The sequence below is a fragment of the Coregonus lavaretus genome (assembly GCF_964263955.1).
Source record: "Coregonus lavaretus genome assembly, chromosome: 30".
Taxonomy (NCBI): Eukaryota; Metazoa; Chordata; class Actinopteri; order Salmoniformes; family Salmonidae; genus Coregonus; species Coregonus lavaretus.
In genome coordinates this window covers 31,281,862-31,308,228 of record NC_140017.1, presented here as the reverse complement: position 1 = coordinate 31,308,228, position 26,367 = coordinate 31,281,862, and the positions used below count along the sequence as shown (strand labels likewise).

The 26,367-nt window shown below is 41.6% G+C and overlaps 1 protein-coding gene across 1 annotated transcript; it reads left to right on the top strand.

Annotated features, from left to right (window-relative positions):
• The first annotated feature begins 18,406 nt into the window (after nucleotides 1-18,406).
• LOC311105434 (SAM domain-containing protein SAMSN-1-like) lies at nucleotides 18,407-26,260 on the top strand. Its single transcript, XM_084147584.1, has 7 exons — nucleotides 18,407-18,559; nucleotides 19,306-19,515; nucleotides 22,846-22,963; nucleotides 23,248-23,399; nucleotides 23,517-23,729; nucleotides 24,233-24,380; nucleotides 25,148-26,260. The coding sequence occupies exons 1-7, from the start codon at nucleotides 18,503-18,505 to the stop codon at nucleotides 25,297-25,299; spliced, it is 1,050 nt and encodes a 349-aa protein (XP_084003710.1). The 5' UTR covers nucleotides 18,407-18,502; the 3' UTR covers nucleotides 25,300-26,260.
• The last annotated feature ends 107 nt before the right edge of the window (nucleotides 26,261-26,367 follow it).

The window sequence follows — 26,367 nt, the reverse complement described above, 5'->3', positions numbered from 1 at the left end:
TTTGTGGTATGAGGCAGGGTGTAGAGGAGGCCTGTCTCTGAAACTAGTGGACCGCAACAAGCTGCAAGAATGTGCTCTTCCTAATCTCAAGGCTTCTCCTGACTGATAAGAAGTCATGGTACAGTAAGTAGCATACTGTGTCTCATCTAACAATGTTCTTAAGACTTTCTTCCCATGGGTGAAGGCAACTCTGCCCAACCTAGCAGGAGAATCTGGGCATTTTCTGCGCGCTGGAGACTTTGTGGCGGTTTTAGATTACAGAAGATAGAGCTGTAAAGACCGTAGGTGGAGAGGCCTGTACCAGGTGTTGATGACTACCTCGATGATGGTGAAAGTAGCAGAGAAAGATACCTGGATCCATGTGTCACACGGTTGGAGAGTTCCAACCCTAGAGGAGGAAGATGGCCCCGCCACTGCATAGCATTGTTTTCTTTTGTGTCTGTGTGTCTTGGCAGCAGTGACTCTCAGCTTCTCTATTGGTACGCTGCCAGAAGGACACTATCCGCAGACCGATGTCGATGGATTGAGAGGGACTTTGCCTGAGCCCGAGACCCTAGTGACGGAAGAAGGTCCAGAGCCAAAAGGGACCATACATCGTCACCCAGGCTACACCAACGGCTGTACGGATAGAGGGGAGATCGACCTGGTATCATCTAAACCATTGCCCGACTTCCCCACCATTTATTTATCTGTCTTTGACTAGTCCCCATAACAGAAATTGAGGTCTAACTTCCTGATCCTGTGACTGAGGGGAAGTCGACAGTGTGATAAGGGGAGTATATTCGAAATTGGTATTAAGAGTAATTGGTACAACATAATAATTTGTCATATAGTCAATGCATATATGGATGTCTTGGATTAGAAATGAACTCAACTAAACTGTTAAATTCTGTCCTCTCTCGAGGTTACTACAGATGATGTCTTGATGCATAGCAGGGATAATTCAGTCTAGAATGGTGTGAACCTCAAAAACTCCCTCTAAACCGGCTGAAGATGATCAACAAAGGCGTTGAATATGGTCCTGTCCAGCACCACGTCTACCTGGAACTGATGTACTGCATCCAATCGAAGCTATCAACTGCCTTTTCTCTCATGCCTTTTCTCTAAGGAGTGTGACAGGAGTCAATGTGAAGTGGGCATGAAGAGAGATCTGTTCAAGTACAACATCTCTCATGATGCTGGTATACTGGTTGGCAAATGGACAAAACATAATGGGGGTAGAGGTGGTGGCGGCTCAGGTGAGACATTGAAATTGGGACATTGTCATGGGCAATCCAAGTTGAACTATGAAGCTATCTGAAGAACATAATGAAGTGACGCCAGAAGATTGAGTCAATGGATGCTAAGTTGAAGGTTTTAACTTTGAGTGATAGGACCAATGTGAATCACTAAGAATTGTCATTCTAAATTTGTTTTTGGATAATTGATTTGATTATGATTATGAGTTGTAAGCTGACTGATTGATTTGAGTAAGTTATTAATATGGTAATAACTAAAGATGTTGACACCGCAATTAATGTATTAGATATTGATAGTGATTATTTTGATTGTTATACTACTTGTGATATGGGTGAAGAAGTTATGTGAGCTAAAGATGTTGACACTATTCTCAACATGCCCTGGTATTGTGTACAGTCGTGGTCAAAAGTTTTGAGAATGACATAAATACTAATATTCACAAAGTCTGCTGCCTCAGTTTTTATGATGGCAATTTGCATATACTCCAGAATGTCATGAAGAGTGATCAGATGAATTGCAATTAATTGCAAAGTCCCTCTTCACCATGAAAATGAACTTAATCCCCCAAAAACATTTCCACTGCATTTCAGCCCTGCCACAAAAGGACCAGCTGCCATCATGTCAGTGATTCTCTCGTTAACACAGGTGAGAGTGTTGACGAGGACAAGGCTGGAGATCACTCTGTCATGCTGATTGAGTTAGAATAACAGATTGGAAGCTTTAAAAGGAGGGTGGTGCTTGAAATCATTGTTCTTCCTCTGTTAACCATGGTTACCTGCAAGGAAACATGTGCCGTCATCATTGCTTTGCACAAAAAGGGCTTCACAGGCAAGGATATTGCTGCTAGTAAGATTGCACCTAAATCAACCATTTATCGGATCATCAAGAACTTCAAGGAGAGAGGTTCAATTGTTGTGAAGAAGGTGTCAGGGCGCCCAAGAAAGTCCAGCAAGCGCCAGGACCGTCTCCTAAAGTTGATTCAGCTGCGGGATCGGGGCACCACCAGTGCAGAGCTTGCTCAGGAATGGCAGCAGGCAGGTGCGAGTGCATCTGCACGCACAGTGAGGCGAAGACTTTTGGAGGATGGCCTGGTGTCAAGAAGGGCAGCAAAGAAGCCACTTCTCTCCAGGAAAAACATCAGGGACAGACTGATATTCTGCAAAAGGTACAGGGATTGGACTGCTGAGGACTGGGGTAAAGTAATTTTCTCTGATGAATCCCCTTTCCGATTGGGGCATCCGGAAAACACCTTGTCCGGAGAAGACAAGGTGAGCGCTACCATCAGTCCTGTGTTATGCCAACAATAAAGCATCCTGAGACCATTCATGTGTGGGGTTGCTTCTCAGCCAAGGGAGTGGGCTCACTCACAATTTTGCCTAAGAACACAGCCATGAATAAAGAATGGTACCAACACATCCTCTGAGAGCAACTTCTCCCAACCATCCAAGAACAGTTTGGTGACGACCAATGCCTTTTCCAGCATGGTGGAGCACCTTGCCATAAGGCAATAGTGATAACTTAGTGGCTCGGGGAACAAAATATCTAAATTTTGGGTCCATGGCCAGGAAACTCCCCAGACCTTAATCCCATTGAGAACTTGTGGTCGATCCTCAAGAGGCGGGTGGACAAACAAAAACCCACAAATTCTGACAAACTCCAAGCATTGATTATGCAAGAATGGGCTGCCATCAGTCAGGATGTGGCCCAGAAGTTAATTGACAGCATGCCAGGGCGGATTGCAGAGGTCTTGAAAAAGAAGGGTCAACACTGCAAAATTGACTCTTTGCATAAACTTAATGTAATTGTCAATGAAAGCCTTTGACACTTACGGAATGCTTGTAATTATACTTCAGTATACCATAGTAACATCTGACAAAAATATCTCATAACACTGAAGCAGCGAACTTTGTGAAGACCAATACTTGTGTCATTCTCAAAACTTTTGACCATGACTGTACAATCGTAAGATAACTGCCTTAAATAGATATTATGGTTAAAAACAACGCTACGTTAGTTTTAATGTGTTAGGATACACTTATATGATTTATTTCGAGTAGAAGCTTTTGAGTCTTACTGTTTGGAAAATATAAGGTTGATGCAAGAATTGTGCCTTATATCATGAACATGTTGATTTTTATGTCGCAGTATTCATATAGTAGTAACTACATACGTTTGGAGTATTTGGAGGTATTGATATGGGACTATTAATTCCCAGAGAGGGAAGATTGATGTAGATCTTTAGATTGGTACATATGTGTTGCTAAGCAAGAACTTAATTGGTTCATTTCACTGGGTTTGGTGTGTGAAAGAGGAATGTTTGTTTTCTATCTTTATCTGATCTGACCTCGGGTAGAAGTCCTTGCTCCTACCTAATCCAAGGCTGTCCGGTTTTATCAGTGATTGTAACCAGAGTGTTATTCTTTGCCTCTATCCTAAGGCATATTACTGGAACGGAGTCAGGGTTGAACAGAGTTCAGACTAAACATGCTACCTAGCAACAGTCAAGGGTTTTCAAGTAATTGGGTCTGAAATGGCACTCATTAGACAATATGCAATTGATAACTGCATAGCATTGGATGCTATTACAGCAGCTAAAGGGGGAGTGTATGCGATTATATGGGGAGATGCATGTTGTACATACTTGCCATCAGAATAGGAAGGTCTTGGGAATTTAACTAAAGCTATGGGAAATATTAGAGAAATACAGGATGGGATTAGGAATACGAATAGAGATGCAAAGATATTAGGGGGATATAGCAAAAGCAATTTGAACGCTGTTGAAGTCTTTTCAAGGTTTTTTAGTGGTATTTCAATAGGAACATGGATGGCAAGAATTCTAGGTATCCTAGTGGCAAAATTACTTATTGTAGCCATAGTTATGGGGTGTTGTTTTCCCATATTTCGGGGATTGATTTTGAGATCTGTACAAATGATTACTAACATGCCAGTGATTACAGCTAGAGATGTATCAGTCAATATTAATGCAAGGAGGGAAAGTACAAATTCTTCATCTATATCATCTTATTCAAGTGTAGAGTCCATTGATAATGTTGATTGAGGATGGGGGAATGTGATGTTGGAACGGTATAACGTCGAATATAAGGTTTACAGGATTGGAAATGTGGAAACGGGACTACCTCAGTCGATCAGATAGCGCCCCAAGTGACCAAAGAAAAGATTGGGGTTCCTCTGAATGAAGAAATGGAGAATGTATTTGAGGTTATTTTTATTGGGATATATTCATCTACCTACATTGTAGTCTTCATGTAACTTAGAAATTGTCATGAATCAATGTATTTCCTTGGATGATGTCCTGATGTTAAGCATTTATTTATATGTATGTTTTCATTGTTAGTCTGTCTAAATGGATGGGTATAGTTGAAAATTAGGTATACAAGTGTGTCATTGACAAAAATATGTATGGTCTAGTGGGATTTTTCCTTATATATAATTGAGGTTTTGCCTACAATAGATATCTAGCGTGAATGAGTTAGTCATGTATCGATCTTTTACTCAGACTGAGTCCATATCGGTTTGAGATGTTTGATCATGCAGGAGCCAGGTGACTGAGAATTTATACCTTTGTTGATTAAATATATTGAGAATCTGGTTGGATTCAGGTATAGAAATAGAGGGGGATGAATTCTCAGTTATCTAGCATAGTTTAGACTCTAATCATATATCTATACTGCTGATTGGAGAACATTTTAGTTGATATTAAGTTTTATTTGAATTGTTTGGTTTAAGTAATGTTATCCAAGGGGAATTTTACTTACAACAAAATAAAAATAAATGAGGGATTGATATGACGTGTTTCACAGTGTTGTAGGAACAAGGTTAAAACCATTAGATAGGTAACTCTTGGTGCCACAGAGTCTGAATGCCAAGGATTCCAGTATGTCTAGGGAGCTTACTGGTGTTTATCTTAGAATGATTGATAGATGGAATATCCTGCCTGGGGTACAAGCTGATACCATCAGGGTGGGGGGTGCCAACTGATGTTTACCAGAAGTTGTTGAAGAAAATGTTTGAAGGGCTATATAAACTGAAAGGTTTTCTTTGTTCAGGAGTTCAGATGACAAAGGGTAACCCACGTGCCGTTTGTTATACGAACCCGGTACCGTATCTAATAAAAACATTGTATCAACTCTCCATCTAACTGTTAAATATCTTCTTGCATATTGAATTCCTTGATACCAGAGAAACTCATCTTATAATAATAATAATAATAATAATAATAATAATAATAATAATAATCTTATCAGCCATTCTACTGCCAATGTTTGTCTATGGAGATTGCGTGGCTGTGTGCTCGATTCTATACACCTGTCAGCAACAGGTGGGGCTGAAATAGCCGAATCCACTAATTTGAAGGGGTGTCCACATACTTTTGTATATATAGTGTAGTATTCTGGTACTTCAGTGAGGGGCTTCTTTTGTGAATGAGTGAGGTCTCTTTGGTCTAATGGAGTAATGGTCCCTCCTTCTATTGGATTATGGGAGGGATTTCATGTGGTATTAATCTGAGCAGACAGCAGGCAGGCAGGCAGCCCTGGACTAGTGACTAGCGGAGGGCTGTTGTGTCTCTGACGGAGTGACTCCACGGCACAGTTCTCTGCAGCTCTGTCCGGTCCACACCGCTCTCTACAGCTCTATCCAGTCCACACCGTTCTCTACAGCACTATCCGGTCCACACCGCTCTCTACAGCTCTATCCAGTCCACACCGCTCTCTACAGCTCTATCCAGTCCACACTGCTCTCTACAGCTCTGTCCAGTCCACAACGCTCTCTACAGCTCTATCCAGTCCACACCACTCTCTACAGCTCTGTCCAGTCCACAACGCTCTCTACAGCTCTATCCAGTCCACACCGCTCTCACCAGCTCCAGGGGAAAGAGACTGGTATAGTCTCTCCTCTCTACAAAGATGAACCTCTTCTGCTTCTCTCTGGTAAGGCTCAACTTTCTTTTTCTACTTCTCCTCAGTGTAGGGGTTCTCTCTCTCTCAGACGTGTCTGTGTGTTGAGGAGGGGCTGATGTGTTCCTAAAAGTAGCTCCCCCCCAGCAGTCCCAGCAGTCCCCGCCCCTCAAAAAAGTATATGAACAGGTCATAAGCCATGATTGCTTTCTTTTTTTATGACAGGAAATTAACTTTAAAACTGCACATTTTTCTCTCTGCCCCTTGGACCTTGCGCTACGCCACTGGAGAGGCATGACTTGATTTGGTGGTGGATTTGAGTCCAGCGGGACACAAACAGACTAGGATTTCTGTAGGGCTTTACTTCAGTGTCTTTTGATGAATTTTATGGTGCTATAAAATCTCCTTTTAAAATGGCTGTTGTAGTCTTTGGAAGCAGTGCAATTGTGTTTTCTACTGTAAGTTTCTGTGATTGTGTATGGAAGCAACTAAGTGATGCTATTACAGTACTATTACACTAGAGAGTAGCTTTGACGTGTGGTTTTTGGAATGACCCATATATGGGAGATTTCATAGATTCATAGAAAGTAAATAAATCACAAGCACAACTGTATTAGAGGAGTATATAGCTGTAGCCTACCAAGTCCTCTCCTTAGCCAGATGTTGGGGATGTTGAACATAATTATTATTGACCGACTTGTCCTCAGAACTGATCCAAGAGCAGCAGTTTGATGAAGCGTGATTGCTGCTTCAGGCTTTTGATTGCAGCTTTGTTATTTCTGTTGTTATTCACCATCACGTGTGTCAGGATCTACTACGGAATAGTTCACAATACATAGTAGTGGTCCAGATGTAATCTACAGGTGCTGCTGACAGATTATGTATTTTTACACTGAACTAAAATATAAACGCAACATGCAACAATTTCATAGATTTTACTGAGTTACAGTTAATATAAGGAAATCAGTCAATTGAAATAAATTAATTAGACCCTAATCTATGGATTTCACATGACTGGGAATACAGATATGCAGCTGTTGGTCACAGATACCTTAAAAATAAAATAGGGGCGTGGATCAGAAAACCAGCCAGTATCTGGTGTGACCACCATTTGCCTCATGCAGGGCGACAAATCTCCTTCGCATAGACTTAATTGATTGTTGATTGTGGCCTGTGGAATGTTGTCCCACTCCTCTTCAATGGCTGTGCGAAGTTGCTGGATATTGCCGGGAACTGGAACACGCAGTCATACAAATCAATCCAGAGCATCCCAAACATGCTCAATGGGTGACATGTCTGGTGAGTATGCATGCCATGGAAGAACTGGGACATTTTCAGCTTCCAGAAATTGTGTACAGATCCTTGCGACATGGGGCCATGCATTATCATGCTGAAACATGAGGTGATGGTGGCAGATGAATAGCACGACAATGGGCACAGTATATCTGTGCATTTTAATTGCCATCGATACAATGCAATTGTGTTTGTTGTCCGTAGCTTATGCCTGCCCATACCATAACCCCACCGCCACCATGGGGCACTCTGTTCACAACGTTGACATCAACAAAGCACTTGCCCACACGACTTTCCCGGATGTGGAGGTCCTGGGCTGGCGTGGTTAGACGTGGTCTGCGATTGTGGCATTGTGTTGTGTGGCAAAACGGCACATTTTGGAGTGCCCTTTTATTGTCCACCGCACAAGGTGCACCTGTGTAAGGATCATGCTGTTTAATCAGCTTCTTTATATGTCACACCTGTCAGGTGGATGTATTACAGTATATTGGCAAAGGAGAAATGCTCACTAACAGGGATGCAAACAAATTTGTGCACAACATTTGAGAAAAATAAGCTTTTTGTGCAAATGGAACATTTCTGGGATATTTTATTTCAGCTGATGAAACATGGGACCAACAACACTTTACATGTTGCGTTTATGTTTTTGTTCAGTGTAGAAAGAATCCAATCAAGAGATGGTAATCCATAGAGATATCTGATCAAATCTTATCAACCTTCCCCAAGAAGCAAGCAATCTCAAACAGGTCATTGTTGCTAGATTAGCCCAGCAGTCTACAGTGTGTCTTTACTCCTGATTGTGTCCCTGATTGTGTGTGTGTGTCCAGGAGGGTTCTATGGACAGTCTGTATGAGGCTGTGCAGGACTCCAGTGATGCCCAGGTCTACACCATCCCCTGCCGTTCCTCCAGCCGCTCCTGTAGCCCCTCTGTGCTGCTGGATGAAAACCCCAAGTCGCGCGGCTCGGGACGATCCATCTCCATGGTAATTACACACACACACACACACACACACACATACATATGCATTATGCACACTTGTGCACAAACGCATGAATATATCTATGCAAATGCATGCATTCGCACATGCACGCACACACACACACACACACACACACATACATACATACGCACATACACACACAAACACACACACACCTTGTACCCTTAGAGTTTTCATGGGGAAGTACATTTTCCAGAATTAAGATCTTGACCTTGAATAGACCAAATGCTAAAAGCTGTAGCTCCTCTTCTCTGTGCACCCAACATACTCACTGATAAGCGCATTCATGGCAAGAAATTGTCAACTGTATAGTGTATCATTTATATAATGCCATGCCATGCCATGTCAAGTTAGCCATCTGGACAAACCAGAGCTAAATCTTGTGGGTTCCTATTCTCGCAGGAGTTGAAACTTGTGGTATGCCAGATGATCAGATTGGACCCAAACAATAAATCTGATTATTAAATTATGATGATGAAAACAATCAATTGACAGCTGGTCCTAAAGTCATAACCATCAGCCGCCAATCCATTCTGTTCTGCTAAGATAACATGGACATCACAACCAATAATATTGTCATGTTAATGCAAACTTTTTCATGACAATAGGCAAACTCTTCCACATACAGTGTAAGCATGTAGAATCAAAGATTGATAATGTTCTCTTTTGCTTTCAGGAGATCTCCCAAATGCAGAACAACAACACTAAAAAGAAGAAAAGAAGGTGAGTTTATGTCATACTTTCCTCAGATCTGTTTCTATTGACAGTGTGCGTGCAGGGCAGTATATCCATAATAAAAAGCGCAGTGAAAGTGGAGCAGCCCTGAGATCAGCCTTTAGTCAGTAGAGTAAAATGCCTCCGAAGGCGCTCTATCCTCCCAAGGGATAATACTTTAAGTCGCAACTCTTTACCAAGCTTCCTGCCCCTATGTAGATTTCACACTGTAAGCCCCCCAAGCATCTGTCTATTTATACAATGCTCTCTAAAGCAAAGGATTGGGAAGGAAGGAACATCACAATCCAAATCAATTACACACAGGAAAATGTAATTTTCATTTCGGTGTCACTTGTCAAACCAATCTTATGTGATCAGATGTAGAGGAGCCCCTGTTATGTTGGTTGCCAAGAAAGCAGGAGGAGCATGGTTCTGTGCTAGTTTGAGTAAGTGGATTCAAGCCCATCCACGTACTGTACAGGTCTCAGTCAACACCTTTGGCTTTTCTAATTGATGTCCCACTTCAAAAGCTACACAAGCAGCGCTTAAGAGCAATCTCAATGACCTTTCTGGTTTTAGACAATTATAAACTGCAAAGAAAAATGTTGAACCACAACAACTTACATGATTGAACTATATGGGAATTCTCTCTCACTTGAAGACATACCAGGACTTTCTTTAAATACATCTATAGCAGTAGACCACAATATGGCTCACAGTCCCTTGTTAATACAATTGTGTTGTTAGACTGGGGATTAAAACAATATCCACTTAAGATGTAGTCAGATCTACTGCAAAGATCCCTGGGACTTTCTGTCTTAAGTGCACAGTATCCCTTTGGGTCAATCAGGCTGTTGAAATGGCAGATTGTGGCTTTAATCCTGACATTTTTCTGCCCTTTTATTTCAGAACACATGTATCCAAATCAGCATCAGAAAACGGAACTTTAGGTATGTATAATAAAGGTCTGCTTGCATGGTGTACTTGATGAAAAGTACTAGCCAGGCAGATCTTTTTCAAGACTAAATGATACACTATACCAGTAAGAACAAAAAATATACTTGTATTTAATTTTTTATTTTACCTGGTAAGTTGACTGAGAACACATTCTAATTTACAGCAACGACCTAGGGAATAGTTACAGGGGAGAGGAGGGGGAATGAAATGAGCCAATAGGAGGCTGGGGATGATTCGTGGCCATGATGGTATGAGGGCCAGATTGGGAATTTAGCCAGGACACCGGGGTTAACACCCCTACTCTTACAATAAGTGCCATGGGATCTTTAGTGACCACAGATAGTCAGGACACCTGTTTAACGTCCCATCCAAAATACGATCAATCAACAGTTTAGCATTAGCCAGACACACATTTTCAACCAAATAGTCAAACCTGAGCAATGCACAGACAAACAGTTAAATTGCCAAGAGAGCATTGCATCAAACCCTCTCTGGATTTTTTGTGCTGAATGAGGTAAAAAGATAATTGGCACTTGTCCCAGGAGTCTACTACAGTATTTAAAAAAATATATGTTTTGCCAGCCACGGTAACCTACTTGGCTGTCTGTGGTACTTAGGGCCTCCATTTTGTTTTCACTGTGGCCTGCCCTGACCTTGGTCAGCCAAATAAACCCTTAACGGTTTTGATTTCTCTCCCTGCAGATCACACAGCTGCCGGCTGCAATACTGCTCTCTGGCTGCCCGCCAAAGTCTCTCCAGAAGATGATTTAGATTTTGTCCACATCAAGAACAATCAAAACGAAGGTAAATTGTCTGGTGAATTTGAGGTTAAGCTGATCTATTCACTTGCGTTCATCTGGACACTCCACCACATGGGATCTGGCTGTGGCGTCACTTGAGTGTAGCCTACAGTTTTCAAGTGTCTGATGAGATTCCCATAGCACCCAAATCCCTCTTACGGAGAGTGTTGTGCAGACTGGAGCTTTTCTTAACACACTTGGCTGTCAGGCCTTGGATGAATTAAGTGCCAACAGGATATTAGTGTCGTAATACTGGGGGTGACGCAGGGCATGTGTAATTTAGTCAGTGTACTACAGTACATGAGGTTGTGGTGGGGGCATTGCATTAGTGTGTAGTACATGAGACACAGGGTAGACTTCACTGCATAGTACTGAAACTGAATTTGATTATGAATGGATACAAGAGATTATATCTCAGAATAAAAGTCCCAATCACAGTGCTGTATTGGAACATTACATTTCAGGGTTTAGGAGTTTAGAGAGATTTCTGACTTGTGTGACTCTGTTGTTCAGAGCTGGTCAAACCCATGCTCAGAACTGAGGTCCAGGCCAAAGCCACAATCAGAACCGATGTCAAGACCAAAGGGGGAAGAGGAGTATGCAAGTCGAGAATAAAGAAGAATGAAAAGCCACCAACCCCACCAATACCACCAACTCAGGTTGGGAAAAAGAGCTGTCCTTAATTTTGTCCAGTACCATGAGCGTATACAAATTATTTATAATTTACATATTTATATTTTCCCCCATCAATTTTTTCCAAAACTTGATTGAATTAATAAATAGTTTCTTTCTGTTGTTGTACACAGATGGTGAGTTACGAGGGGTGGGCTCAGAACCCAGACAGGCCCAACAGCAGGCAGAGAGACCTGGTGAGTGATCGGCCCAGCAGCAGACCCCATGCTGCCCATCCCATGCCAGCCCAGAGTCTTACAGTCTTATAATGGGATGGCGGTCTGCCTGTTTTCACATCCAAAGAGCCTCTTGGCCTTAAATTGGGCAATCACTTAACACAAATGCTGATTGAGTTTTAATACTGTACAGATGGCTCAGCTGGGAGATGGGTACCACTATGCCCCCATAATCTCTGGGCCACATGGCAAAGAGGAGTGGGTTGTTGAGGTGGCACCAGGGGAGTGCCAAGGGAGTGCCTACCCTCACTAATTCCCGGTGAGGACCAGACATGGTATTGCTTGCCAATAGTGTGGGAGTGGATCCACATTTGGGCTCTCAGAGCCTCTCTCAGTCCCTGTGTTGGCAGCTTGGCACAGAGGCTAACAAGACTAGTGCAGTGTGCTGATATCCTAAAATGCGATTTGGACACCAGTAGTGCCAGCATCTCACCCAGAGAAAATGCCTAGCTGTTCATAATACTAACCCGTAAAACCACCATAATGACACAACCGAGGTTTTTGAACCTGACAATAGCTAGGTTTCCATCCAATTGGTGACAGATTTTCACGCAAATAGGCTACTCTAGAATCCGCATAAAGAAAACATGTGGATTTTTCCACCAGTGGTGTTTCCACCAAATTGACTTTTTGCAGAGATAAAAATCAGTGCGTGATGACGTATTGCACACAAAATGTAATTTTCCTCTTAAGTTTTCATGTACCGAATAAAAGTCTAAAGTTCAAAATGTTTCCATCGCATTTTCAACTCTATGGATCGTTTTGTCACAAAAGCTGTTGCATTAAATAGCAAATGTGCCTACTATGGACTTGGCACGTGCGCTCTAGCCAACAGCTCGCAGATACAGTGTGGGTAGGCTGTATGGGTATAGTCTACACTACATCATTGGTTCCCAAATATTTGTTGTTGTTGTAGGAACTCAGTCCGATTTTCAACTTACTCTTGATAGTTGTAAAAGTAGAATGCACAACGTGCAATTTCGAAATTGGGTAGTGCATCAGCAGTTTTCCTCGTGTTATGTCAGTCATTGCATACCTTGGAGAACTATTTATAACTTGTCAGAAATGTCGAGATCAACTAGCCCATGTCAGCTAACTTTTTTACCTAGGTTTTTTAGCCCATAGATTTTGTTACTCAAATATCACATGAATAAACATTTGACATGGCAAAATGTACAGAATACTTGCAAGAAAACTAGCTTTAAAACGGCAAAATATTCTCTGCACCCATGACTAAATGTGTAGAATTGCAGGAAATAAGCTTTAAACCTGCAACATTTTATCTCCACCAACAATAGGGGTGTGAACAGTTGGTGTTATGAACAGTGCTTGTGCCGATAGAAATAGACGTGGGAGGCACGGGATGTTCCCCAACGCTGGAAGAGGGGCCTGAGTGAAAAAGTTAGGAAACCCCTGTTCTACATGATGAAATTATTATTGATAAGAGCGAAAATATTTGTATTTGTCAAACGGCTGTCAAGCGTCGATCATCATGTCACCAGAATAAGACCCTCGATATTTATTGGAAAGGAGCATCAAGATCACAGTGCCCTTACCACCCTCTGATGTTCATCAAACTTATTTGATCTGTAGCCTAATAAACTGCATGGTTTCCCGAGTCGTAGTGGGATGAGGACCACACACCATATCATCGCGTTACTTCAAGTTTACTTAGATATGATGGTTATTATATCAATATTTGCGCATAAAGGCGTTTCCACCGCCATTTCTGGGATAATTAATTTTACCGACACAAAAAGATCCCGCCATGTCGAACGAACAAATTATCTGTCGGCATTTATAAAATTGTACCGAAGCTTCCTGTTTCCATCACAGTTGTCATATTATTCTTATTTTTTATTTGATGACTTTAGTCGGATAAAAACTGTGGATGGAAACGTGGTTATTGACAACCTCCAAAACGGACATGTTTTTATTATGTGTTTGATTTTTGCTACACTCCAGATTGTCCATGCCAACCGGGAAGTGGCCAAGCCCAGAGTGCCAATCAAAAGGAGTCCAAAGCCTGGGAATCAAAAGACTGGGAGTCAGAAGACTTGGAAGAAAGGGAGCGCAAAAAATGGAAAAGAAGGGGCCAAGAAAAATCAGGACACCACACGGAATACGGAACTCAGAAAATCTCCCACAGACAATGACACTTATGGTATGTCTCCTTGGTCATATTGACATAGAAAGTAACAACATGACAAAGCATGACAAAACATAAGTGTTCTATACAATTTTGATGAATGTCCATATTTGTCAGATGTTCATTTCTGTACCCTTCTTCTCCGGTCACCACCCAGCAGGGCCCATACCAGTGATAGCAGGACCCTATCTCGATGTGGTCCGGAGGTCAGCTCCTGGTTGTGAGTCTGTACTACCATCAGCCCAGGAGAATGCTACCCTAGCCCCGGGGGCCACGGAGCTGAGGACCGGGCCTGGAGGCCCTGGAGCTCATCCTAGGAACCAGCGCTGGAGTAACCCAGCTGAGAACGCTCAGGCCTGGGGGACGTCCTACCACATCTGCCGCAGGCCCCTCACAGAGTACCCCGTTTATGCCCATGACTACACCCTGCCCCGGGCCAAGGACTGGGACAAGCACCAGGGGCTGGCCCAATATGGAAGCCTGAAACGGGACCCCTCGCCCCAGGGTGTCCCCATCTCTGTTACTGATGGGGACCTCTGCAACCCCAATGTGAGTTAATGAAAAAAAAAAAAACATAACCATCTGTTAAAGTAGATTATAGTAGATTATATAGTAGATCTGTTATAGTAGATTGGGCATTTTGTGGAAATTGTTGTTCAAATCTATACCCTACTTCAAATGCCTTGGAACCAACCAATCATAGCATTCCATTGAAATAGATGATCTGGTTTTATTTTAACCCATAGCAAATGACTGCTAAAAAAAACGACGGTTTGGGTAAACAAACACTAGGAAAGAGGATGTGCTCATATTCACTCATTGAGATATTTCTATACATGCAGTATACTGTATCAAATCTGAAATTCAGTGAGCACATGCTCTGAGTGCTTTGTGTGAGACAAAGCTGTTGTTTGGGGTTTACGTGACATTGGGGCAGATTATTTCAGATTACTCCAGTGTTGTGATTGCGTAGGCTCCTATAGATTTATATTTTCCTTTGATTCCTGGAGAGGGATCAACACCCACTGGTTAAAGGCCATTGAAGGCAAAACTAGGAAAAAGGAGTGGCTAGTGTTTGGACAAATGTTTATCTTCAGGAATCTATAATATGGCTATTTCAGATTTTTCTTTCTAATAAACAGGGTTATAAAATATAAAACAGGGCCATGTCTATAAATATAGGATAATACTGTATCTGCCAACAGCATCAACAGAAAAAATAAGTATTCCTAATGTATCAGTAGGAGTGTTTAGGGTGTTCAATTCTAAATCAATATAAATGTAGTCCTCTGTAGCTCAGCTGGTAGAGCACGCATGACTGTAAGTCGCTTTGGATAAAAGCGTCTGCTAAATGGCATATTATTATATTATTATAAATGTGTGTACTATAAGTACATTTCCACTGCATGCTACCCTCTAGTGACTTCATGTAGGAAGAAAATCATTTCATGCAACATTTTAGAACAATACCAATCCTCCTCACATGAAAAACTGCTGAGTATTTCCAAGGGTCTGCCTGCAGGGTCTGAAGAAATAGATTAGAAACTGTAATCCTGGATTGAGACAAGCATGCCTGATTACAAGCAGTGTGGGATTAGGAAATGTTATTGTCCATAGCCTTTTCTCTTATTTTCCATTGGTCGATTGTAGCTCAGCAATGTAAGCATTTAATTTAATCCCCTCCCTATAAAGTCAGAGGACTGATTATACACACATAGGACCATGACATGCAAAGAGTTAAACCGCTGCCATTACAACCTCTGCATGAACTCACTATTCTATTTGTTTCTGATGTGTATTTTAACATTATTTGTGAGGACAATGTTTGTTTGCTCCTCTTTGATGACTTTGTATAAGGCAACAGGATCCTCTCCAAGCTGAGGCTTACGCTCTTAGAAAAAATGGTTCCGAAAGGGTTCTTCGGCTGTCCCCGTAGGAGAACCCTTTTTGGTTCCAGGTAGAACTCTTTTGGGTTCCACGTAGAACCCTCTGTGGAAAGGGTTTAACATGGAATCCAAAGGCGTTCTACCTGGAACCAAAAATAGTTATTCAAAGGGTTCTCCTATGGGGACAGACGAAGAACCCTTTTAGGTTCTAGATAGCAGCTTTTTTTCTAAGTGTATAAGTAATGACGAGAATGACTAATGGTTTGGAGCATTCCAATGCAAGGAAGAAGTCATGTAGAACAGCCTGCTGTGACCTAATAACCCACATACTAGCTTGCTAAAATGTTATAAACCACAGTATGAATTAAATGGGTAATTGATTCTGACTGATTCCATCATTCTTTTATGGGCAACTTTTATCTTAGCATAGCAATTTATATAGCCTAATGTAAGATAATCACAGCATGTTTGATTTAATGTGGCAGTAAATAACATTTAATGTGTAAAATGTATTATCAAGTAGATCAAAAAGAGCTTGTTTTAGTAAAATGTCCATACTGAGTGCAAATGTTCAAACAGAAACTGTTTCGACATCAAAGTTGCCATCTTCCTGTGTTTGCAGTTCATAGCCTCAACACTTCCTCAAAACATTCACCCGAGATTTTGACATTTGAGCAAAGAAAAGATCAACCTTGACAGTATAATTTAGGATAATTCTATTTCCTGCTTTTTTCTTACTGGAATGTTTTGTGTGAAAGAACTTTGGAAAGCACTGAACCCAAATAACAGTCATTGATGAAATAATGAACATTGTGCCATCTGGGATTGCTTAATATAAGGAATTTGAAATGATGTATTCTTTTTATTTTACTTTTAATACTTAAGTATATATTTTAGCAATTACTTTTACACTTTTACTCAAGTGGTATTCTACTGGGTGACTTTCACTTTTACTTGAGTAATTTTCTATTAAGGTATCTTTACTAAGTATGACAATTGGGTACTTTTTCCACCACTTCCTACACACAATACCCTATAACGTCAAAGTGGATTATGTTTTTAGAAAATTTTACAAAGTAATTAAAATGAAAAGCTGAAATGTCTTGAGTCAATAAGTATTCAACCCCTTTGTTATGGCAAGCCTAAATAAGTTCAGGAGTAAAAATGTGCTTAGCAAGTCACATAATAAGTGTGTGCAATAACAGTGTTTAACATGATTTTTGAATGATTACCTCATCTCTGGATGGTGTATCAATACACCCAGTCACTACAAAGATACAGGCGTCCTTCCTAACTGCCGGAGAAGAAGGAAACAGCTCAGGGATTTCACCATGAGGCCAATGGTGACTTTAAAACAATTACAGAGTTTAATGGCTGTGATAAAACAAAACTGAAGATGGATCAGCAACATTGTAGTTACTAACCTAAATGATAGCGTAAAAGGAAGGAAGCCTGTACAGAATAAAAATATTCCAAAACATGCATCCTGTTTGCAATAAGGCACTAAAGTAAAACTGCAAAAAATGTGGCAAAGAAATTAACTTCATGTCCTTAATACAAAGCGTTATGTTTGGGGCAAATCCAACACATCACTGAGTACCACTCTTCATATTTTCAAGCATGGTAGTGGCTGCATCATGTTATGGGTATGCTTTTAATCGGTAAGGAGTAGGGAGTTTTTAGGATAAAATAAACGGAATAGAACTAAGCACGGGCAAAATCCTAGAGGAACACCTGGTTCAGTCTGATTTCCAACAGACACTGGGAGACAAATTCACCTTTCAGCAGGATAATAACCTAAAACACAAGGCCAAATATACACTGGAGTTGCTTACCAAGATGACATTGAACGTTCCTGAGTGGCCTAGTTAGAGTTTTGACTTACATCGGCTTTAAAATCTATGGCAAGGCTGTCTAGCAATGATCAACAACCAACTTGACAGAGCTTGAAGAATTTTAAAAATAATAATGTCAAAATATTGTACAATCCAGGTGTGCAAAGCTCTTAGAGATTTACCCAGAAAGACTCACAGCTCTAATCACTGCCAAAGGGGATTCTAACATGTATTGACACAGGGGTGTGAATACTTATGTAAATTAGATATTTATGTGTTTCATTTTCAATAAATTAGCAAAAATGTCCTAAAATGTTTTTTTCACTTTGTCATTGTGGGGTATTGTGTGTAGATGGGTGAGATTTTTATTTTTTATTCAATTTTGAATTCAGGCTGTAACACAACAACATGTGGAATAAGTCAAGGAGTATGAATACTTTCTGAAGGCACTGTATAGCCTATGCCAGGTGTGAGTTATGCGACAAATGTAGCCCAACCACAAATGGTAACTAGGTTCCAAAATTATATGACCTTCATCACAGTGTTCCTAGAAATGAAAATGTTTTCAGAGGGAGACCACAAAGTGCTCATCTAGCAGAATGTGTTTTTTCCCCTTCTGAAACCGATACCGTGGTAAAGAATGTTGATTGCCTCATGTGTCACATCCTGTCATCTTGAGGAAGCCAAGCATTCTTTCTGGGTTAGTTTAGTGCAGTTACTACCATCAGAGTTGGTCAGAGTACAGATAGGCTTCTTTAAGATTTCATTAGACTGAACTCTAAAACCAACCAACATCAACACAAAATGCTACAGAGGGCAGCCTCAAATGTTTCAGACAAACCAAAGCTCAGTAAACCAAAGGTAGGTGGAAACAAATTATTTCTAAGTAGCACGTTTAAATACATTGAATTGATAACTAACTGTTTAGTGCTAACTACCTACAATAGTTAGCACTAAAATGTGATTCTAACTAAAAGAAGAAGCAATGTATTTGACTGATGAGCAGTTGAAAGAAGATATTGGTCATCTGTGTGGAAGTGCAGCAGATATATGGTCAAAGTTGAGAGGAGGGGGAGGGTCCGTCAAATTACTCAAAAGGTTCACTAGATTGCTGCAGAGTGTGTGGTCCTGGTATTTAATAGGGATTTACTGGGATTATTCATTTATATAATTATTTTGGTGTTCTGATGTGGAGATACTGGCATTTGGACAGATTATAAATACTTTTAGGTTTATGAAAAATTTGAATAATCTATTAACTGTACCTCACAAGCACATCATGATAGAGATACACGCATAGTGCAAATGAGATTGAGTTCAAGTAGCCTCACGTGCCAGACTTCTAGGCTCAACACACATTGCGCAAGACAATGGCACAGTATTACTGTAAATCAAGGGAGTAGGAGAACATAATTCATTACCACTGAATTGGTCCCTCATTAGCATAATATGAAACATAAAAGGAAAATAAATAATCAAAAACCCATAGTGATTAGGTGGGATTGGTGTGCAACATGTATTGCATAATGTTCCAGATTGGGTCCTGACTCCTGCTGCCACTGTGGTAAACACATATTCAATCTGTCATCTGTGATCTCTCCATGCAGCGCTCCACCAGTTTTGGACGATTTGACGGCATCAGACAACCATCACCAGCCAGACTAGAGGAAAATGTAACATCAGTGGCAGAGGAGTCTGGATGTGAGGGTTCTGATCAGACCAAACAAGGCAGCCTGGGGAAGAAGATGAAGGCCATCTCTCTGACCATGCGCAGGAAGATGGGCAAGAAGCACTCCAAAACCTTCTCTGCGGAAGCTGTGAGTCACACTAAAGACTGCCTCTTCCTCATCCTACACAATACTAAGTATTTTGCGTAGTCTATTAAAACATCTAGAGGCTCTTAAAAGATTGTATCTTTCCTCTCTGACTGGCTATGACCCACATCCTCAAATGCAACATTGTGACATCTACCTATGTCATAAGAATACTCTTGTAAAATACACTATATATATATATATCATTTAGCAGACACTCTTATCCAGAGCGACTTACAGTTAGTGAGTGCATACATTTTCATACTGGTCCCCCGTGGGAATTGAACCCACAACCCTGGCGTTGCAAACAGCATGCTCTACCAACTGAGCTACATACAAAAGTATGTGGACACCCCTTCAAATTAGTGGATTCGGCTATTTCAACCCCACCCGTTGCTGACAGGTGTATAAAATCGAGCGCACAGCCATGCAATCTCCATAGACAAACATTTGCAGTAGAATGGCCTTACTGAAGAGCTCAGTGACTTTCAACGTGGCAACGACATAGGATGCCACCTTTCCAACAAGTCAGTTACTCACATTTATGCCCTGCTAGAGCTGCCCCGGTCAACTGTAAGTGCTGTTATTGTGAAGTGGAAAGATCTAGGAGCAACAACGGCTCAGCTACGAAGTGGTAGGCCACACAAGCTCACAGAATGGGACCGCCAAGTGCTGAAGCGCGTAGTTCGTAAAAATCGTCTGTCCTCAGTTGCAACACTCACTACCGAGTTCCAAACTGCCTCTGGAAGCAACGTCAGCACAATAACTGTTTGTTGGAAGCTTCATGAAATGTGTTTCCATAGCCGAGCAGCTGCACACAAGCCTAAGGCCACCATGCGCAATGCCAATCGTCGGCTGGAGTGGTGTAAAGCTCGCCACCATTGGACTCTGGAGCAGTGGAAACGTCTTCTCTGGAGTGATGAATCACGCTTCACCATCTGGCAGTCCGATGGACGAATCTGGGTTTGACGGATGCCAGGACAACGCTACCTGCCCCAATGCATAGTGCCAACTGTAAAGTTTGGTGGAGGAGGAATAATGGTCTGGGGATGTTTTTCATGGTTCGGGCTAGGCCCCTTAGTTCCAGTGAAGGGAAATCTTAACGCTACATTCTAGACGATTCTGTGCTTCCAACTTTGTGGCAACAGTTTGGGGAAGGCCCTTTCCTGTTTCAGCATGACAATGCCCCCGTGCACAAAGCAAGGTCAATACAGAAATCATTTGTCGAGATTGGTGTGGAAGAACTTGACTGGCCTGTACAGAGCCCTGACCTCAACCCCATCGAACACCTTTGGGATGAATTGGAACGCCGACTCTGAGCCAGGCCTAATCGCCCAACATCAGTGCCCGACCTCACTAATGCTCTTGTGGCTGAATGGAAGTACAGTGAGGGAAAAAAGTATTTCATCCCCTGCTGATTTTGTACGTTTGCCCACTGACAAATAAATTATCAGTCTATAATTTTAATGGTAGGTTTATTTGAACAGTGAGAGACAGAATAACAACAACAAAATCCAGAAAAACGCATGTCAAAAATTTTATAAATTGATTTGCATTTTAATGAGGGAAATAAGTATTTGACCCCCTCTCAATCAGAAAGATTTCTGGCTCCCAGGTGTCTTTTATACAGGTAACGAGCTGAGATTAGGAGCACACTCTTAAAGGGAGTGCTCCTACTCTCAATTTGTTACCTGTATAAAAGACACCTGTCCACAGAAGGAATCAATCAATCAGATTCCAAACTCTCCACCATGGCCAAGACCAAAGAGCTCTCCAAGGATGTCAGGGACAAGATTGTAGACCTACACAAGGCTGGAATGGGCTACAAGACCATCGCCAAGCAGCTTGGTGAGAAGGTGACAACAGTTGGTGCGATTATTCACAAATGGAAGAAACACAAAAGAACTGTCAATCTCCCTCGGCCTTGGGCTCCATGCAAGATCTCACCTCTTGGAGTTGCAATGATCATGAGAACGGTGAGGAATCAGCCCAGAACTACACGGGAGGATCTTGTCAATGATCTCAAGGCAGCTGGGACCATAGTCACTAAGAAAACAATTGGTAACACACTACGCCGTGAAGGACTGAAATTCTGCAGCGCCCACAAGGTCCCCCTGCTCAAGAAAGCACATATACAGGGCTGTCTGAAGTTTGCCAATGAACATCTGAATGATTCAGAGGAGAACTGGGTGAAAGTGTTGTGGTCAGATGAGACCAAAATCGAGCTCTTTGGCATCAACTCAACTCGCCGTGTTTGGAGGAGGAGGAATGCTGCCTATGACCCCAAGAACACCATCCCCACCGTCAAACATGGAGGTGGAAACATTATGCTTTGGGGGTGTTTTTCTACTAAGGGGACAGGACAACATGTACCGTCAAATCTTGGGTGAGAACCTCCTTCCCTCAGCCAGGGCATTGAAAATGGGTCGTGGATGGGTATTCCAGCATGACAATGACCCAAAACACACGGCCAAGGCAACAAAGGAGTGGCTCAAGAAGAAGCACATTAAGGTCCTGGAGTGGCCTAGCCAGTCTCCAGACCTTAATCCCATAGAAAATCTGTGGAGGGAGCTGACGGTTCGAGTTGCCAAACGTCAGCCTCAAAACCTTAATGACTTGGAGAAGATCTGCAAAGTGGAGTGGAACAAAATCCCTCCTGAGATGTGTGCAAACCTGGTGGCCAACTACAAGAAAAGTCTGACCTCTGTGATTGCCAACAAGGGTTTTGCCACCAAGTACTAAGTCATGTTTTGCAGAGGGGTCAAATACTTATTTCCCTCATTAAAATGCAAATCAATTTATAACATTTTTGACATTATTTTTTGTTGTTATTCTGTCTCTCACTGTTCAAATAAACCTACCATTAAAATTATAGACTGCTCATGTCTTTGTCAGTGGGCAAACGTACAAAATCAGCAGGGGATCAAATACTTTTTTCCCTCACTGTAAGTCCACGCATTAATGTTCCAACATCTAGTGGAAAGCCTTCCCAGAAGAGTGGAAGCTGTTATAGCAGCAAAGGGGGGGACCAGCTCCATATTAATGCCCATGATTCTGGAATGAGATGTTCGACGAGAAGGTGTCCACATACTTTTGGTCATGTAGTGTAAGTCTGTCCAAGCAAGACTCAATTTGTGTTGAAATTAGGTCTAAGTGACAAAATAGTATCCAACAACCTAGTCAGTATTTGGAAGTGGCCATGTTGAATTGTTAACTTAATGACACTTCCTTCCTTATATAAATGGCACAGTTATTTATATAGCAAGGAATCAACCCTAAGATGATTTGGCTGACTCACATAGCGGCTTGTCCATCTTGTATTTTCCCATGCAGGGTGAGGACACTGACAGGGACCTAGAAGAGGAAAAAGAGAGAGGTCATCCTTTAGAGAAAGGTCCTGAAAAGACCAGCAACTCTCTGGAGAGCCTCTACAGCGGACAGAGTTCCTCCAGTAAGTCCTCTCCACAGGGATGTCAACAGAAAGTCATGTCTCTCCTCATACAATTCTGTATATGAAGATACATGTTTGTAAATGAAGAATAAGCTAATGTGATGTGTTTTCATGAGTTTAATTTTACCATTGAATTACCATATTATTACCATTTATATTACAGTATTATCATAGGCTTGTAACCTTCCCTCCGACACAAGGATACACGCAAACACTCTTCTTTGTCCAGGGGTAAATCTGTGCAGTGTAATCATACTGTGATGTCTTGTCCCCTGTTGGCTCAGGTGGTGTGGCCAGTGTCTCAGATGGCTCCAGTACCAGAGACAGTCTGAGACTAGAAGAGGACGGCTCCTACAACGGACACTTCTGTGGTAGAGCACGCGTCCACACAGACTTTGTTCCCAGCCCATATGATACTGACTCCATCAAACTCAAGGTAGACAGAAGATAATGCTTCTAGATTGGGGTAATGTGAAATGCCATGAAAGCTGTTTGTAAAAGCTGTTTCATGAATCTAAATGTATGAGTCTAATCTCTTGATGTCTCTTCCCAGGTTGGAGACATTATCAGCATCATCAGTAAACCTCCCATGGGCATCTGGACGGGGATGCTGAACAACAAAGTGGGCAACTTCAAGTTCATCTACGTTGACGTGGTCATGGAGAAAGAGAGAGAGGAGGAGGCGCCAAAGATCAGGCCTCAGAGGATGAGCAAGAGACCACGACCAAAGACACTACTGGAACTACTGGAGCGTCTTCATCTAGAGGTGAGTGCTCGGAGGTCATGGCTAGAAGGGATCCAGCTTTTGTCAAATTAACTTCCGTTTTCACTTTTCGTAGCAGGTTAGGAGAATTAACGTAGAAGGTTAGAAGAATTAGGTTAAGGTTAGGAAAAGGGTTAGGGTTAGCTAAAATGCAAAAAAAAAAACGTATTTTGACTTAATTTTGACAAAAGCTGGATACCTTCTAGCCATAGTCATGCTCTGACCCTGTTAAAATGACTGCCAAATACGGCCACATTTTTTTATTTCCTCTTTACAGTAACCAATCAATCCATGACATGAAACCTACACTGGGAAAACAATGTAAAGTGTCCCACAACACTAACATACACACAGTATTGAGAACAGTGTTGTCTCAATTACCCAACCATTTAAAAATAAAATGCATAAACATAACCTAAACCACTCAAAGGTGAACAAATTAGTATAAGATTATGAAAGGTAGATGAGATGACATTGACAATGGAACTATATCTTGTTTATTCCAGGAGTATGCATCTGCACTGCTTCTGAATGGCTACCAGACAGTAGAGGACCTGAGGCACCTGCAGGAGAAACACCTTATAGAGCTGAACGTGATGAATCCAGAACACAGAGGCAGGCTGCTGGCTGCTGTCAACTGCAGATATACAGAGAGTGAGTAGAAAAAACTATTTCTACTGTAGCCTAGCCCTACTGTATTTCTACTGGGGAAAAGGGAATGGCCAATTGTACCAAATACATTTTGTGCTGCGCAGCACTATGCTCAAATCAAATCAAATTGTATTTGTCACATACACATGTTTAGCAGATGTTATTGCGGGTGTAACGAAATGCTTGTAAAGGAACATCTTGATATTTGTATGTTATAATAAGCAGATGCTTATCGCTGCTATTATTTAAGAAGTGCCCATCATGCTGAGTTGGCACCAGTCAGAGAGAAACTGCTTAAAGAGGCAAAATGTCTTCCTCTATAAAACACTGCAAGGCTCTGAAACATCAAATGAAACAGAAAGATTGTTCTCCAACCCGGATTAAGAAATGAACATTACTAGCCAGTTTCTGTCAGCTGCTTACAAAACTGGATGCGTTCAATTAGCACAAAGGTTATTAATGTTTGTGTCCCCACATAACACCATTTATGTTGGTCTAAATTAAGGTCATAAATGTGTGTTTGGGCTAATTTCGGACCAAACAGATGGCACTGCCACCCTGGCTAAACCAGATATCGTGACTGGCTGTTGGCTAACCCAGGGATGAATCTAGTCATTAAATCAAGCTTAATTCCATTTGGATGGTGTGAGAATGGCAACCCTAATTAATTTAAATTGACTTGGATCGGGGCAGCCAACCTGGCAACCCGCAGGTGTCTGTCTGTGTCTGAGGATCCAACCAACCAGACTGCTTTGTTCTTGTGTTCGCAGGCGATGATGTGAGGGAGAGTGAGGAGCCCTCTTCATCACACAGCCTGAAGGAGGAGAAGAGCGACTGTCCCAGAGATTCAGGTTGCTTTATTCTATCAGAGTGCTCTGAAAACATCAAAGAGGACACAGAGAGCCAACCAGTCACACACTGATAGGCTGCACTATCCTAATTAACATACGGTTACCGGTACAAAGAGTTAGTTAACTATTACGTTTTGACATGTAAATTACGATGGCTCACCATGTTTGTCTTGTCTGTATTTGGTTTAACAAGATGGGATTTCATTAATTAAATGTTAAATGTAGGCTATTTTTCTTAAAATCGATGAATTTGTTCCTCCTTACAGGCCTTCATTTATGCACCTTTTTCTCTAACCTATTCATTCACATAAAGCACAGGTGTCAAACTCATTCCACGGAGGGCTGAGTAGCTGCGGGTTCTCGCTCCTCCCTTGTACTTGATTGATGAATTAAGGTCACTAATTAGTAAGGAACTCCCCACACCTGATTGTTTATGGCTTAATTGAAAGGAAAAAAACTAAAACCTGCAGACACTAGGCCCTCCATGGAATGAGTTTGACACCCCTGACAAATTATTTATGATTTTCTGTGTATTGTGCTGGAAACTATGGTAATGTGTATTGTGCTGGAAACTATGGTGGGTGTATTTAGTTTTACTATCCTTGTGGGGACCAGAAGGCTATTTTAGGCGTAGGGGATTTGGTTTAGGAGTTAGGAGTTTGGGGTTAAGGTTAGGTTAGAGGTTAGGGGAAATAGGATTTTGAATGGAAATTCATTGTTTTTGTCCCAACAAGGATAGTAATCATATATCTTTGAACAATCTTGGTTTAACAGAATGTACCAGTGGAGGCTGCTGAGGGGAGAACGGCTAATAATAATGGCTGGAACTGAGTGAATGGAATGGCATCAAACACATGGAAACCATATGTTTGATGTATTTGATCCCATTCTACAGTTTCTGCTCCAGCCCTTACTACCAGCCAGTCCACCCCAATTAAGGTGCCACCAACCTCCTGTGAAATGTACATACTTGTAGAACTCAATAAGTGCAATATGTTACACATTAATAAAGTTCTTATGCATCAAGAGTCATCTGTCTAACTAATCCGTTAATTTGTACTGCATTGAATGTATAATATAATTTCAAGCAAAATGTGCACAGAGAGCAAGGTGTTGCAGTTGTACAATATTGCTAAATG